Raw genomic sequence first — 13,087 nt, forward strand, 5'->3', positions numbered from 1 at the left:
AACAGGGAAGGCCGGGCAAGCTGCCCAGCTGAGTGTCCGTGTCATGCTGGGTTCCCTCTGTACTCACTGTATGACACCAGTTCAGGTCTGGGGTAATCTTTCCATTTGATCACTCCAGGCAAGTGCCCAAAGTCATATGGGATGAATCCAGACCAGCAAGACTGACTGACTTCTGCCAGTGTGAGGCAGAGCAGGGAAACCCTGCAGGAGCTTTCTGGAATTAATTTGATTATTAATTTAAAAAGCACAAACTCTCTCTCTTGCCACAGAACTACTGGAACAGGTACGGAGCCCGTCAGGATGAGCACAGGTGAGTCACTGCCTGAAGGCACCGCCATGCTGTCTGCACCTGGGAATTTGTAGGCACCCATGGGGGCTGTGAAAGGGATGTATCTGTGATGGAGATATCGGGCTGTCCTCTCGGGAGGTGCAACCACGTCTACGCCATCACACCATCACTGTAGAATTAGGGTGAAATGGAAAGCCTTTGACTTTCCGCTACAAATGTTCTCACAAACACCTTTTTTTAGCTGGGTGCCTCAAGACCAGTGATGAACTAGAGGGAATTTGGTCAGGGAGGCAACTGTTGCTATTCAGGTCTTGTTGGTATCTGTGCTTTGCTGGTGGAAACCATTGTTCCCATTTCCAAGAAAACAGTTTACAACAGGACAGGGAAGAGCTTCTACTTATGTAGTTGTGGTATTCATACAAAGTACCAATTTGTCAATTTTTTTAGTGCAGTGGTTTCCAGGGGGTGCGAAAACAGCATAATTCCCAGAACTAGAGACGTGTTGCCAAAGTCGTGATGTTCCTCTTCTCTCTTGCTCCTCAGTGTGCCATCAAGTATTAGCAGTGAACCAGAGGACGGGCCTAGGCTGTCCCTGGGAAAGAAGCCTGTGTCAAAAACAGATCGAGAGTTGAAGGAGGGTAAGTCTCATGAAAGTTTTTCACCAAAACCAGAAATTTCCTTCTATTTCTAGAGAGTACCAACTGCCACCATAATGAGAAAGCGGGCGTTGAGCAATGAGGTCCAATCCTACCTGGGATGTTGCAGTTTTGCTTAACAAAGAAGTCTCTATTTGACTATTGAGTAGCATTTGTTGGTCTGTGGATCCTGCTGGCACTAAAGTGCTCTTGGGTCTGCTCTTCTTACCTGCTGAGCTGCTCAGCACTGAGCCCTGAAGTACAGAGTTGGGAGCCTGGTTCTTCATCACCGGGGGGAAGATGTCACCAACAGTAATCTTTCCCCTAGGTGCTCTTAAGATTAAAATGTTCCCTTTTGTCCAGGCTGGAGAAGGACTGATGCTGGAGTCACTGTGCTTTGGCAGCTCTGGTACTGATGCTTTGCTAAACGTGCTGGACTGCACTGTTTCAATAAGCATTTCTGTCTGCAGTCTGGCTTTTGATTTCATGTCTTGGCTTACATCAGACTGCTTTATTTTGAGGCCTGATGGCAGAGCTTTGAACTGATTCAGCACATTCTCTCCAGCCACAGAAAATACCATCATGTTTTCTACTAATAGACAAGATTTCCCCCAGAACAATTTTGAAAAATTATGTTGCTGCCAAACTCCAAAGCCTGCTCCTCACTGCAAAACTGCAGGACCTCAAGTCAGGAGCTTTCTCATGTCTCTAGTGGGCCAGCTCCATACCAGTGGGCAATGAAGTGTCCCTATAATATCAAGGACAGTCATGCCTTTTGGGGAATTTCACAGCTTTCCATGGCCCAAGTTGTCTCCAGCTGTTAGTGTCTTGTTCAGAGACTTGTTATCTCTTACTCTAGCTACACAGGTAAAATAGGAAAATACCAGAAGAAGGTCTTGAACAACTTCCTAAGCCAAGAGCTGACTGCTTTATATTTGTCGCGCTGTTTGTTTTTGATAACCACATAATTTGGAGTTTGTCTTTCTCTGTTTTTCTTTCTGTCTATGCATTTATTTTGGTTTTGTTGCAGAATTTTTTTTCAAGTTTGCAAAGAAAAGTGAGACTGCAAACAAAAGCAATCTGCTTCGCTTCTCTTCGTTGTCTTTTTTTTTTTCTCTTTTCACTGGAGAAAGAAGAGAAAAGGTCAAAGGAGAAAAAAAAATGTTCATTTTCATTCTATACTCCTCTTCTGCACTTATCTCCTTTCCCCCCATTCCTCTCTTCTCCAAGTACCTTCACTCCCAAAAGTCCAAAGAACTCCCATTTCCTGTGGGTGGGTGTTTTTCACCGAAACATACACATGGGAAACAATTCTCTTCTCATGCTGATTTTGCCATAGGAGCTGGAACGGAATCTGCCTCTCTGGTATATTTAACCAAATACATGTCAGAGAGTTTGCTCAGCCCTAGGGACACTCTGCCTTCGACACCAGAGCACCTCTTCAGGAGCATATCTCAGACCCACTGGAGGCAAATGAGTCCTTAGCCCAGTCTCTCCGTGGCTTGTGTGTGTGGTGGTTTGAACTGGGATTCCCTTGGTCCCTCTGCAGTCCCGTTTAGAGGCTGGCAGAGCTGAGAAGTGTAGCCAGGAACATATTAGTGGTGTGATACAATGATTCAGTGTTTGCGCCACAGCTCCCAGGGCAACCCCTGCAAGGTCCCCAGGTCATTTCTGCCCTAGTCGGTTGCACAGGCTCTTACTCCTTTGGGTTACTTTCTTCCTTTGATCTCAGACCTGGATCTGGGCTTCTCTTTTCCACAATAAACTCACCCCTGCTGTAATTTCAGTTTGGAGAGGTGTTAAAACCCACCCAGTTATAATGTACCAGACAGCCCAGAATATGCTCTGGGTTCTTAAAAGCATTCAGACAGGAAGAAAATGGCCCTGGCTTTAAATTATCCCCATCTTTCCCTGCTGTACCAAAAGGGCAGTCAGAACATATTGGCCACAGATTGTCCAGCTTCGATGTGTCACATACATTTTGACTCAGTGAAATTTGAGCTTAATGATAGAGCAGAAAGGAACAGAGGTTGCGGGAGAGTAAAGTAGCTTTGGTCCTAGTGCTGGGTCCCATGGTTCACCTGGATTGAGGGCAGTCAGTGTTAGGAAATACTACCATGTTGTCAAAAACTGATTTAAGTGACGAGACGTTGGCCAAGACAAACTCATTTTAATACTGTGACAAGAAGAGACTGAATGAACCAGAACTTGAGAGCCAGGACACCTGGTTTCCATTTCCAGTGCTTTCTTTGTCTTTTGTATCTGAGCCTGACCAGCAATTGAGAAACTAAAATGATGCTGCAGTCCTCAGAGTAGCTGCAAGGCAGACAGTGTGAAGAGACTGAGCCATCCACAGCTCATTAGTTCAAATCATTTCATTTGCAAAAATAATATAGACACTTTGCACAAATGCAGAACTCCTCTCTTTTCATGTAGGCTGACCCTAGTGAGGTTTGCTGGCTGCTGTGACTTAGCGCAGTGCATGCTGTGATATATGAGACAGCAGGAGTTTGGTTTGTGAGACTGAAAACAGAAGAAAAACCCAAAGGGAATGAGTTTCTTCCCTAGGTTGCTCTATGGCACAGTTAGCAGAAACTTGTAAGCTGTAGGGATGTTTGCAAACTTGATAAGTTGATCCTGGCAGCTGAAGGTTATATCCTGCCAGCAGTGGGGCTGTGAAAAAGCAAAAGACACAAGCAGGACAAATCATTCTTCCAAACCTAAGAGCAGCCACAGTGGGTCTGCGCAGAGGTGCAGCTGGGCTGCTGCTTTGGCCGATAGCAGATGCCTGGAGAGAAACAGAAGAAACTGGAGAAGTACTGAGTGATCTCTTCCAGGTTAGTCCTTTACATGCCTACTCTCCTGCATCTGGGGAAGAGCAACACCCGAGCTGGAAAGCTGCGATGTGAGCTGGAGTGTGCCAGAAGACTGGATTTCAGGGTTCTGTCTCTGATCCGACTCCATTTGTAATACGTGCTATTATCAAGCAACAGAGCGGACATAAGGGACATCCCATCCTTTCCATTTCCAAGAAACATAACTCTTTAGAAAGAAACTCGTGGGTTAGTTGGGGGGGGGGGGGCGCTTTTCCTTCAGGATTATATGGCCTCCATCAGCCAAGGGGACCTTGGGCCAAGGGGAAAATACAAAATGTGCTGCAATAGACAAGAAAGGTAGTAGTTATAAAAGCAGTGTAACAGAAAAGTTTCATTGTGCCACATGGTCAGAGGAGCTCTGTGCCTCCGCTTCCTCTGTTTTATTGCAGCTTTGTGACAACAAATAATTTTTCCCATGACTTAGATACATTTCACCTTCCTCCTTTTGAAACATCTGGTTTAAGTTTTTGTTGTTGTTGCCGTTTCTTTTGTTTACTCTCTTAGAGATGATGAGAGGAAGAGGCTTCAGGAGGTGATTTAGTGGCCTTGCCATGTTTTTCTAAGTGGGCAGATTTGACAGGGATCAATCCAGACTTGTTCTAAAGAGCTATTATTTCTCTTCCCCTCACCCATTCCCCTCAGCACATGGCAAGGCTCGGTTGTTCTGTACCAAATAGATGGGCCCACCAAAACGGAAGCCACCAGCTTGCGGCAGGGAGACGGAGGCAACTCGGAGGTCAACAGCAGAGAGCAAGGGGTTGCAGCAGCACAGGGTAGGCCCAGGGCAGTTCGTTTGCCATGGAGGAAGGATGGTCCTTGGGGTCCTGCAGCTCTGCCACTCCCAGCCTGCCCCTTCTCCATCACCAATGGGACTGAGCACAAATGATGCTTGCTGTGAGCTCACCGTGGTGTCAGATTTTCTGCACAAGTGGAAGACAAAAAACCTACTGATGACAACTCCAGAGAGTGGTGCTGCATGCCAAGCCAGCAAGATTCACACAGAGCAAATGCAATGGAAACTTGGGCTTTCATTTACGTTGGCTGCTGGGCAGGAGAGCCAGGTTAACCGGTGTCTATGTCCATTGTGTAATCCCATTGGGTTTTGGCATTTTTAGAATGTGGTCCCTGCGTTTGCAAGGCAGCTGATGAGAGACTGGAAAATGCTGATGCTTTTGCAGCAAATTGATTTCACCTCTGGATGTTTCCATTGCTTCTGTTTCTTTTGTTGTTGATGCAAGGCCAATTTCTGCTCTCAGTTACACTGCTATAAAGCTGTTTCCCTGGAAGCGCACTCTGGTGACTTCAGCTGGCCTTCAGCCATGGTGCAAGATGCCAATGAGGCCATATCATGTTCAGCAAGATTGTTTTGTATCTCTCGTTCCATCAGGGGGTCCTCTTCTCTACAGCGACGTGAAGTTTGTCTACAACTCCCAACAGCTGAACGGCACCCAGCGAGTGCTGCTGGATAACGTCATCTCAGAGGAGCAGTGCCGAGAGCTTCACAGAGTGGCCAGTGTGAGTAGGCAAGACTTGGGGAGGGGGAACTGATTATCACTGGCATTGAATATCTGGTGCCCCCCCCCCCCTCCCACACACACACATTTGCTGGTTAGGACTGAACATGTGATCAGTCCACAGGGAGCCTCTGGGCTTACATCTCAGTCACTGAACCTTTTCAACCAATGCTGTGATGCCCATGGAGAGTGGTCAGACACCGGTTCCCATAACACACCTATAAGTCCTGAACAGGACCTGATGCCCCATCTTGGGCCATTCTGAAAAAAGAAAAACCTGAAAGGACAAAGCCCAGGCAGAAAAAAGCTCTTTCCCCTGTGTTATACATAACCCCAAAGGATATTCATGCACAAGCCTGGTGGAGCCTTCTCAACCATCAGCATCTTGGCTTGGGGAGGGGCTAGAGGATGCCTGAAAGTCCTCAGTTTGGAGATGGACAGCTGTTTCCCAGCATCTCACAATGGATCATGTTTGTGGAGAGCCGCAGCGCCTTCCCACCCCTCCCACCTCTCCTGATGAATGCAGCCCTGGGGTATTTTGGGAAGAGGATTTCAGGTACTTCTACTGCAGCTATGCCTCTCCTGATCAATCAGTTCATGTCTCGCCTGTGTTTGTGTCTTTCCTGGCAGGGGATCATGTTGGCTGGAGATGGTTACAGGGGCAAAACCTCACCCCATACGCCAAATGAGAGATTTGAAGGAGCCACTGTCCTCAAAGCCCTCAAGGTACACCTTAATCCTTCCTTCTTCCACTGCCCTCCTTTCCAGCGAGCACACAGCTCTGATTTTCTCTCTCAACCTCTTTTCTCTGCCCAGTATGGCTATGAGGGTCGTGTCCCGCTGAAGAGCGCCCGTCTCTTCTACGACATCAGCGAGAAGGCTCGCAGGATCGTTGAGTCCTACTTCATGCTGAACTCCACGCTGTACTTCTCCTACACGCACTTGGTGTGCCGCACAGCCCTGTCTGGTGAGGGGCTCCAGTAAGGGGCCAGCATCTTGGCAGGGAGTTGGGTGGATGGGATGATTTCAGCCATAGGGTTTGCTGTGCTTATAGATGTGATGTCACTGCTTTAGAGAGGCCCTATTACCACTTCATTCCCCTCAAGTGGTGTCATGGTGCAATGAGCAGGGACCTAAGCATAGGAGAAATTCTATTTTGTGTGGTGGCTAAACTGATAGCTAGGGGCCAGGCAAAGTTACTGTTCTCTCAGAAGAAAAGAGTGGGTACGTTGCTGTCTAGAGAAGTTCATTTCCTGGGGTATTTCTTGTTCTTTGTGTCTCCAACTCTTCCTCTTTTCTCCACCCTCTTCCCTTTACTCCTCGCACTGCACCCTTTCCATCCCCCCAGCTCTCCATCTTTCTTTCCTCAAACCTTACTGTAAAGAATGAGCAAACCTGTGCAAATCTGAATGCTCAGATTTTGTCTTTTCTCCCCAGCATGTCCTTTCTTCCTCTCACCTGTGAACACCACCCAAAATGAGGTCAGGGCAGGCTCAACTCCATTTCCATCTCATCCCATCCCTTTTCCTTCCCCTTTCCTCCACACGATCCTGCCTAGGCCAGCAGGAGAAGAGGAATGACCTGAGCCACCCTATCCACGCTGACAACTGCCTCTTGGACCCCGAGGCCAATGAGTGCTGGAAGGAGCCTCCTGCCTACACCTTCCGGGATTACAGGTAGGAAGGCAGGCTGCTCACGGCTTTCTCTCCAGGGGAGCCAGCTGTCTTATCCAAGCAACTGAAGGGCATGTGTGCCAGGCAGGCTTATGCACTGCACGGACTATAAACCGTAAAGCTGATACCTCCCAGTGATGGCTGAAATGAGATCCAGCAGATAATTTCTGGTACAAGCAAGCACCTAAGCTAAACTTCAAGCTAGAATGTAACTGCAAAGGTCTACAGTATTTTAAGGGCAGGAGTTCCCAGCTGTGGCCCACAGGACTGGGTCTCTCATGGGATGCTTTCAATCAGAAACAAGAGCATGAGAGCTGGTGGAAATCTGTGTTCATTCTGAAAATGAACATTGTCCCCTGCTCAAAGAAAGAACTGCTGATTCTCAGCTTTGACTCCAAAACAGGGACAGTTTGGGCAAGATTGCCCCAGCTGATGAGACAGGAAGGAAAGAGGTTTGTCCCCCTTAGGTTGATAATGCATAGAAGGATCGTTTTTAGCTCCAGTGTCTCCTAGCATCACAGGCCAGGAAGGAGCTGAACACATGCAGTGTTATGGGCGCTGAACAGCTCCTGCAATGGGAATCTTACCTCCAGCAGACACCACAGTCACCCTCTCCATGGAGCTACATGAGATGTGTCACATAGGTGGAGGTCAGCCCTAAGCACTTGCTTTTACTCACCTCACTGGGATCTCCTGCTTCTTCCCCCAGTGCCCTTCTGTACATGAATGCGGATTTCGAAGGAGGCGAGTTCATTTTCACTGAGATGGATGCCAAAACTGTAACCGTAAGTCAGTGACCTTTTCTGGCCGAGCTGCTATGAATTGAACAGTGGGAGTTAATTTCCAAAGCAATCTCTGTGGCATTCTTCTGCAGCCCATTCCTAAGAGTGTTGATCTTTGTGCCGGGGGAACATGGCTTTCCTGGGCATCCTATGTCTCATTTCTCCTGAACATCACATACAAAAACTTCTGTCTGCTGCTAGAGGTGCGCAGACCTTGTTCCTTGCCCAGAGGCTGTGCCATGCAGTAAACTGCATGATAAGGGGCTGCAGATAAGGGGTTTGCACCACCTCTGCTCTGGCAGTGGGTTGGCTGAAAAACAGCTCGGGCAGAGGCTGGCACTGGTTGAGAGTCCTCCTTGCCTCAAGGACTGCTGAGCTCCCACCCCATCTTGTGGCCGAACGTGAAGTGATACCAATGCTGCTGGTACATACACACTGACATCTTCCTCTGCTAGCCAAATCCTCCCGTCACATCACGGTGTCAGGTTGCTCTTTCTCTTCTCTGCAGTAGATGAGGGCAGCCCATGTTTGACAGCCTCACTGCAGCAACTCAGTCTGCAGAGACAGTTGTGTCCACCCTGGGGACAGGAGATAGTGTCTGTGGTGCCATTTTCTGCCATAAGATACACTGCAAAAGATTAACGTGGCTTAGGCCTCTCACTCTAGAGTGGATTACCACTGTGGACCGTCCCTGAGAGGGATGTGGCTCTGGCCTTAGCCCCCATACTCAGCATGGGGTCATGTGGGAAGCCAGGTCCCTCTCTGTGGTTGAGCAGAGAGCGTAGGCGCCGCCCCGCCCCCCCGCAGTTGAACAGAGAGTCTGGGCGCTACACTGGCACTATGGAGTCCAGTAGCTGCTGGAGAGTAGAGTGAGTCTACATAACACCAGCACTTAAGGGTTGATTTTATGGGCACTTTGGTCACTGAGGTCCTGCAGGATCCTTGCACACTCATAAGAGAAAAGAAAGAGGAATTCCACAGCCTGGTCCAAGGTTTGCCTGATCCTCCCTGCAGTCATGCCATGGCCCATGTATACCAGAGGTGGTCACCTGCAGGTTTTGCAGTGACTTCACATTGCCACCTCCTCCCTGCGCGGCATCTGAGCAGAGCGCTGAGCCTCAGTCCTCCCGTGCCTATTCCTGCATGTCGTCCAGAGCAGCTCGCTGAGTCCTGAGCGATGCAGGGACACTCAGTGAGGTCGAAGTTTCTGGACCACTGGGAGCCCAGATGTCACCAATGTAAATAGCTGTGTTGCTCTTTGCCACCATGTTTACGAATGTCAGCTTGTTGCCTGTTTTCCTGTAGGCCTCTATCAAGCCCAAGTGCGGGCGAATGATCAGCTTCTCGTCAGGCGGTGAGAACCCCCACGGGGTGAAAGCAGTTACCAAAGGCCAGAGGTGCGCTGTGGCTCTCTGGTTTACCTTGGACCCGCTTTACAGAGAACTGGTGAGTTCCTCCTTTGCAGCGTGAGGGGAGCTGGGGTACCTAAGCATCCCGAAGGCAACAGTCAAAGCCACCTGCTCCTCCCTGCATGCTTCTTAGACACTGCAGAAAGGAGCCATCCTTAGCTCCCAGTTCCACCACTTCCATGAGATGTGCCTCAGGGAAATGAGGAGTGAGATACTGCTAGGAGAGCCAGAGGCACCGGGACTGAGCAGTTTTCTTTGACAGCCGTGCTCCTGGGTGCAGGTCACCCTGCCTTCATCCACTAGGGCTGGATGCTGGACACAGTGGTGGATGGCTCTGTGCAGGGTTGAAGCTGGGCACTTGTGACACCTAGTGGCCAATAACCTAATGAACAGGGAAAGGCCTCGTTAGCAATTTTCAGCTGAGAGACCCAAAGTAATGTCCTGCTGCTGCCAGATCCTCAAAGGCAGTTTGGCACCTTCTTCCCAAAGGTCCATGGATTTGGGCACCTGGATGCCCAGGAAGATCTGATTTGTGGTGCTTTTCAACTGTCAATCTCTGAATTCTGTTTTAAAAGCCTACCATATCAGCCCCTATATCCCTTCAATAGCAGTCCTGGTCTGTGGGGATAAAAGATAAAAGGCCTACTCCGAGCAAGTTCCTGGCAAAAACAGGTGTGGGGAGAAAGCAAAATCCTTTTGCTTCTGTCTTGTGAATTCTATGTATTGGGCAAGCAAGTGGGCTGTGATTTTTTGAGGACAAGCTTATTTTCCGACATGCGCATTACTGTCTCTCTCTGTCTGCGTTTTGGTGATAGCTGACATCCCACTGTGCTCGGTGCTGTACGCACATATGGTGGGAGAGCAGCCCTGCCCAGAGAGTTGGAGGTCTTAGCTGACAAGGCAAGTGATGGGGAAAATTTACCAGGAGGACAGGAGGAGGCTCCAGAACCCTGCTGGTGGCAGTGGCTTTTAGTGTAATATGACAAGGGAACTACGATATGTCAGCTCTGCCCCTATCCATTATGTCCCTGGAGGGAGGAAGGAAATTGAGGTGCAAAGTGATTTGGTTAATTTTGCCTAGCAAATCCCCAGGACAAATTCCAGGCTGTGTCCTGTCTTCTAGACAACACTGCCTAGATGAATTGTCTTGCTGTGGCTGCTCCCAGTGGGCTGAACTGCCCTGAATGAGCTAGGGGCAGGCACTGAAGCTCTGCTGTTACAGTTTCTTTTCCTTCCTTCCCCATTGCAGGAGCGAATCCAGGCAGATGAAGTGATTGCGATGTTGGACCAGGAGCACCTAGGGCCCAATGAAATGAACATCAACCCAAAGGATGAACTATGAACTAGGCCAAAGACTTTTTCTATTAAATATTTATTTAATATTGTTAATCTTATTAGAACCCTTCTATTTTTGTACAGAGTTGCTGTATAAATTAACAGGTTAATATGATTGTGGAGATTCAGAAGCGCCTCTTCTGTGTTTAGCACAGCTCTTGCTGGGATCCCTTATTCGTGTGCCAGCATCTCCTACTGGGACTGACTTTTCCTCTTGAATTCCCTCTCCTTCCCTAGCGCTTCTCAGGACTCATTCAAACCCACCGCACCTACTTGGAGGACCCCTTTTTCTCTTCCTCAGGCAGAAGTAGCTGCTTCTCTTCAGGCCTTGCTGGGAGAAACGTCTTTGGTGTGACGATGGAGCATTAACAGCCTCGCTCTTCCTATCCCTGCTGAGCGCTGGCCTAAGACCCAGGCAGTGCTGTCCTGAGGGAAACTGCTGCCCCTTTCCTCTTGAAGCACACATCTACTATGGCTGCTCTTTCCATGCTGTCTTCCCTCTCAAATCGCTCTACCATTTGGAGCATGCTCATTAAGGAGAACACAAAGCAAAATCCCACTCCTGAGAAAATGCGTATCTCTCTGTAGTCATGCAAGACTGGGGTTTGGGCATTAATTCAGAGCTGAGCTTCCAGAAACCACCTGCTGACCTAGACATGGACTGTGCACAGGCGTGAAGGGCCTTAGTTTGCAACTGCAGCCAGTGAAATAGGGCCTGTCACTCACATTCAGTCCCTTCTTTTGTTACTGCTTCCTGCCTCATCTTTTGAGCTTCCAGCTGATTGCTGCCACTGGTTAAACCCGAGGTTAAAAGTCATAGTTTCCAGGTCCATGTTCAAAAGCATCTGAAGGTCTCAGTGATGTTACAGTGCCACAGTGCTGGATGATCGTGTTTCAGCTTTGTACTCTCGATGTACGTACTGGCTGCATCCTCCCATGTCAACAGTGCAGAAACAGCAGCTGTTTGTGGTGTGGTAGCATCTGTTTGCTCAGAGTATTTCTGATGCAGTCTGAAGATATTGCAGTGAAAGCATGTGCTGCTTATCATCACACGCGATTTACTATGCAAGTAACTGCTGCTAAGCTAGTAAATCATTCTTCTCCTACCATCAACCCAACTCCTGTGCATGAGACCAGAGCAGCCCCTACACAAATCAGAACAAGCACTGAAGTCTCAGGTTTTCCCGGGTCCCAGCCACAGGGATAGCTTTTATTTCAACCCAACAGCTGCCTCTGTTGCTAGAAAGCAGTTCCTAAAAGCCAGGTTGCAGCAATCTTCACTGTTGAATTTCCTGCAAGGCTGCTGTCTCTCCAGACAGCACCACAGAGATCCTGGCTGAAGTTTACCTCAAGCTCCCTGACCAACTTTGTTAGCTCCCTGCTGCATTGGCTTGGCACTTCCTTAGTCCTTCTCTGTTCCCCTCTGCCACCTTTGGCATTTCCAGCACTTACTTAAAATTTGCCGTTGGGTGTTCAGAAGCTGGCCCATGGCAGGATATGGGGGCACTTAGAATATCTGAGGGAAAAAAAGTGTCCAAACTGTGAAGGGGGTACCCTTACTGTCAAGCAAACTGTGTAAGGCTCATTTGCTGCACATCCTCCACAGTTAAATCTGCTTGGGAGAAAGCTCAGAGTTTCTGAGCCATCAATGTGTCCCATTTCATTGCAGTTTTTCTCTCCCTTCCTAGTATACTGCAGGAAAGATTTGTCATGTTGGCTCCCAGAGCAAATCCCCACAGTCTGCCTTTCAGTGACCCATTCCCCATTTAGATGCCACCCCTGTAAATGCTTAGATCCCCCTTTTAAAATAGCCAGAGGAAAAGGTGGGAGGAGGAGAGAGCAGCTGGAGAGCTGAAATGCCGGTTATGTTTTGCCCCATCTGCACCATGCCATTGCCTCCAAGGCCAGACTGCCTGAGTGCTGCTGTCACCTCCAGCATGAGTTCGTGCTGCTCACCACGGTTCATTCACATACCCCTGACAAACCCGTCGGCTTTCATGGCTTGAAAGCATCTGCCCCAGCACATCCCAGCCACTGCTACCCCTTCCAAACAGCACGATGCGGACCCTGCCCTTCGAGGTCTCCACACTGCAAGGAGCTGGCTGCTTCCCTGCTTTACTGGTCCCTCTGCGGGGAGGAACAAGGGGCTGTCTTTGCACCTGTGTGTCTCCTTGTGGGTTGTGATTTGTTTGCTGCCGTGGTGGTTAGCCAGAGCTGTGTCTAAATTCGGGGAAAATAAACTAAAGACAACAGCTGGGCTTGTCTTTGTCTTTCTTTAGCTAAATATTAAAAGGGGAAAATTTGGCTGGGGGTGGGGGGAGGGCACCGTTTGTCTCACTGGTGGTGTCTGTCCTGGGGGTTTTCTGCCTGGATCTCTACAGCACGCTCACAAACCCTGTGTGCTGAAGGAGGCAGCAGAGACAGGGATGTGGACCTATTTAAGCAAAGCTGTGTGGGTGTATTTGCAGGCCTGTCCATCTCCTTTACTAGGCATCCAGCTGCCTAATAACTTAGGCACCATTGGCACTGTTCAGCCACAGTGGAGAGCAGAAGAGGGGTGTCACTAACTAGCCT

At 48.9% G+C, this 13,087-nt stretch overlaps 1 protein-coding gene across 3 annotated transcripts in view; it reads left to right on the plus strand.

Annotated features, from left to right (window-relative positions):
- Positions 1-10,567, plus strand: part of P3H2 (prolyl 3-hydroxylase 2) — an 85,907-nt gene extending 75,340 nt beyond the window's left edge. For all 3 annotated transcript variants that reach the window (XM_009682139.2, XM_068953976.1, XM_068953977.1), the window contains exons 7-15: positions 270-310; positions 833-927; positions 5,188-5,315; positions 5,945-6,040; positions 6,131-6,281; positions 6,873-6,990; positions 7,697-7,772; positions 9,075-9,215; positions 10,428-10,567. In XM_009682139.2, coding sequence (XP_009680434.2) covers positions 270-310; positions 833-927; positions 5,188-5,315; positions 5,945-6,040; positions 6,131-6,281; positions 6,873-6,990; positions 7,697-7,772; positions 9,075-9,215; positions 10,428-10,520 — 939 coding nt within the window. In that variant the 3' untranslated portion in view covers positions 10,521-10,567. The remainder of the gene's footprint in view (positions 1-269; positions 311-832; positions 928-5,187; positions 5,316-5,944; positions 6,041-6,130; positions 6,282-6,872; positions 6,991-7,696; positions 7,773-9,074; positions 9,216-10,427) is intronic.
- The last annotated feature ends 2,520 nt before the right edge of the window (positions 10,568-13,087 follow it).

This window comes from Struthio camelus, chromosome 9, assembly GCF_040807025.1.
Source record: "Struthio camelus isolate bStrCam1 chromosome 9, bStrCam1.hap1, whole genome shotgun sequence".
Taxonomy (NCBI): domain Eukaryota; kingdom Metazoa; phylum Chordata; class Aves; order Struthioniformes; family Struthionidae; genus Struthio; species Struthio camelus.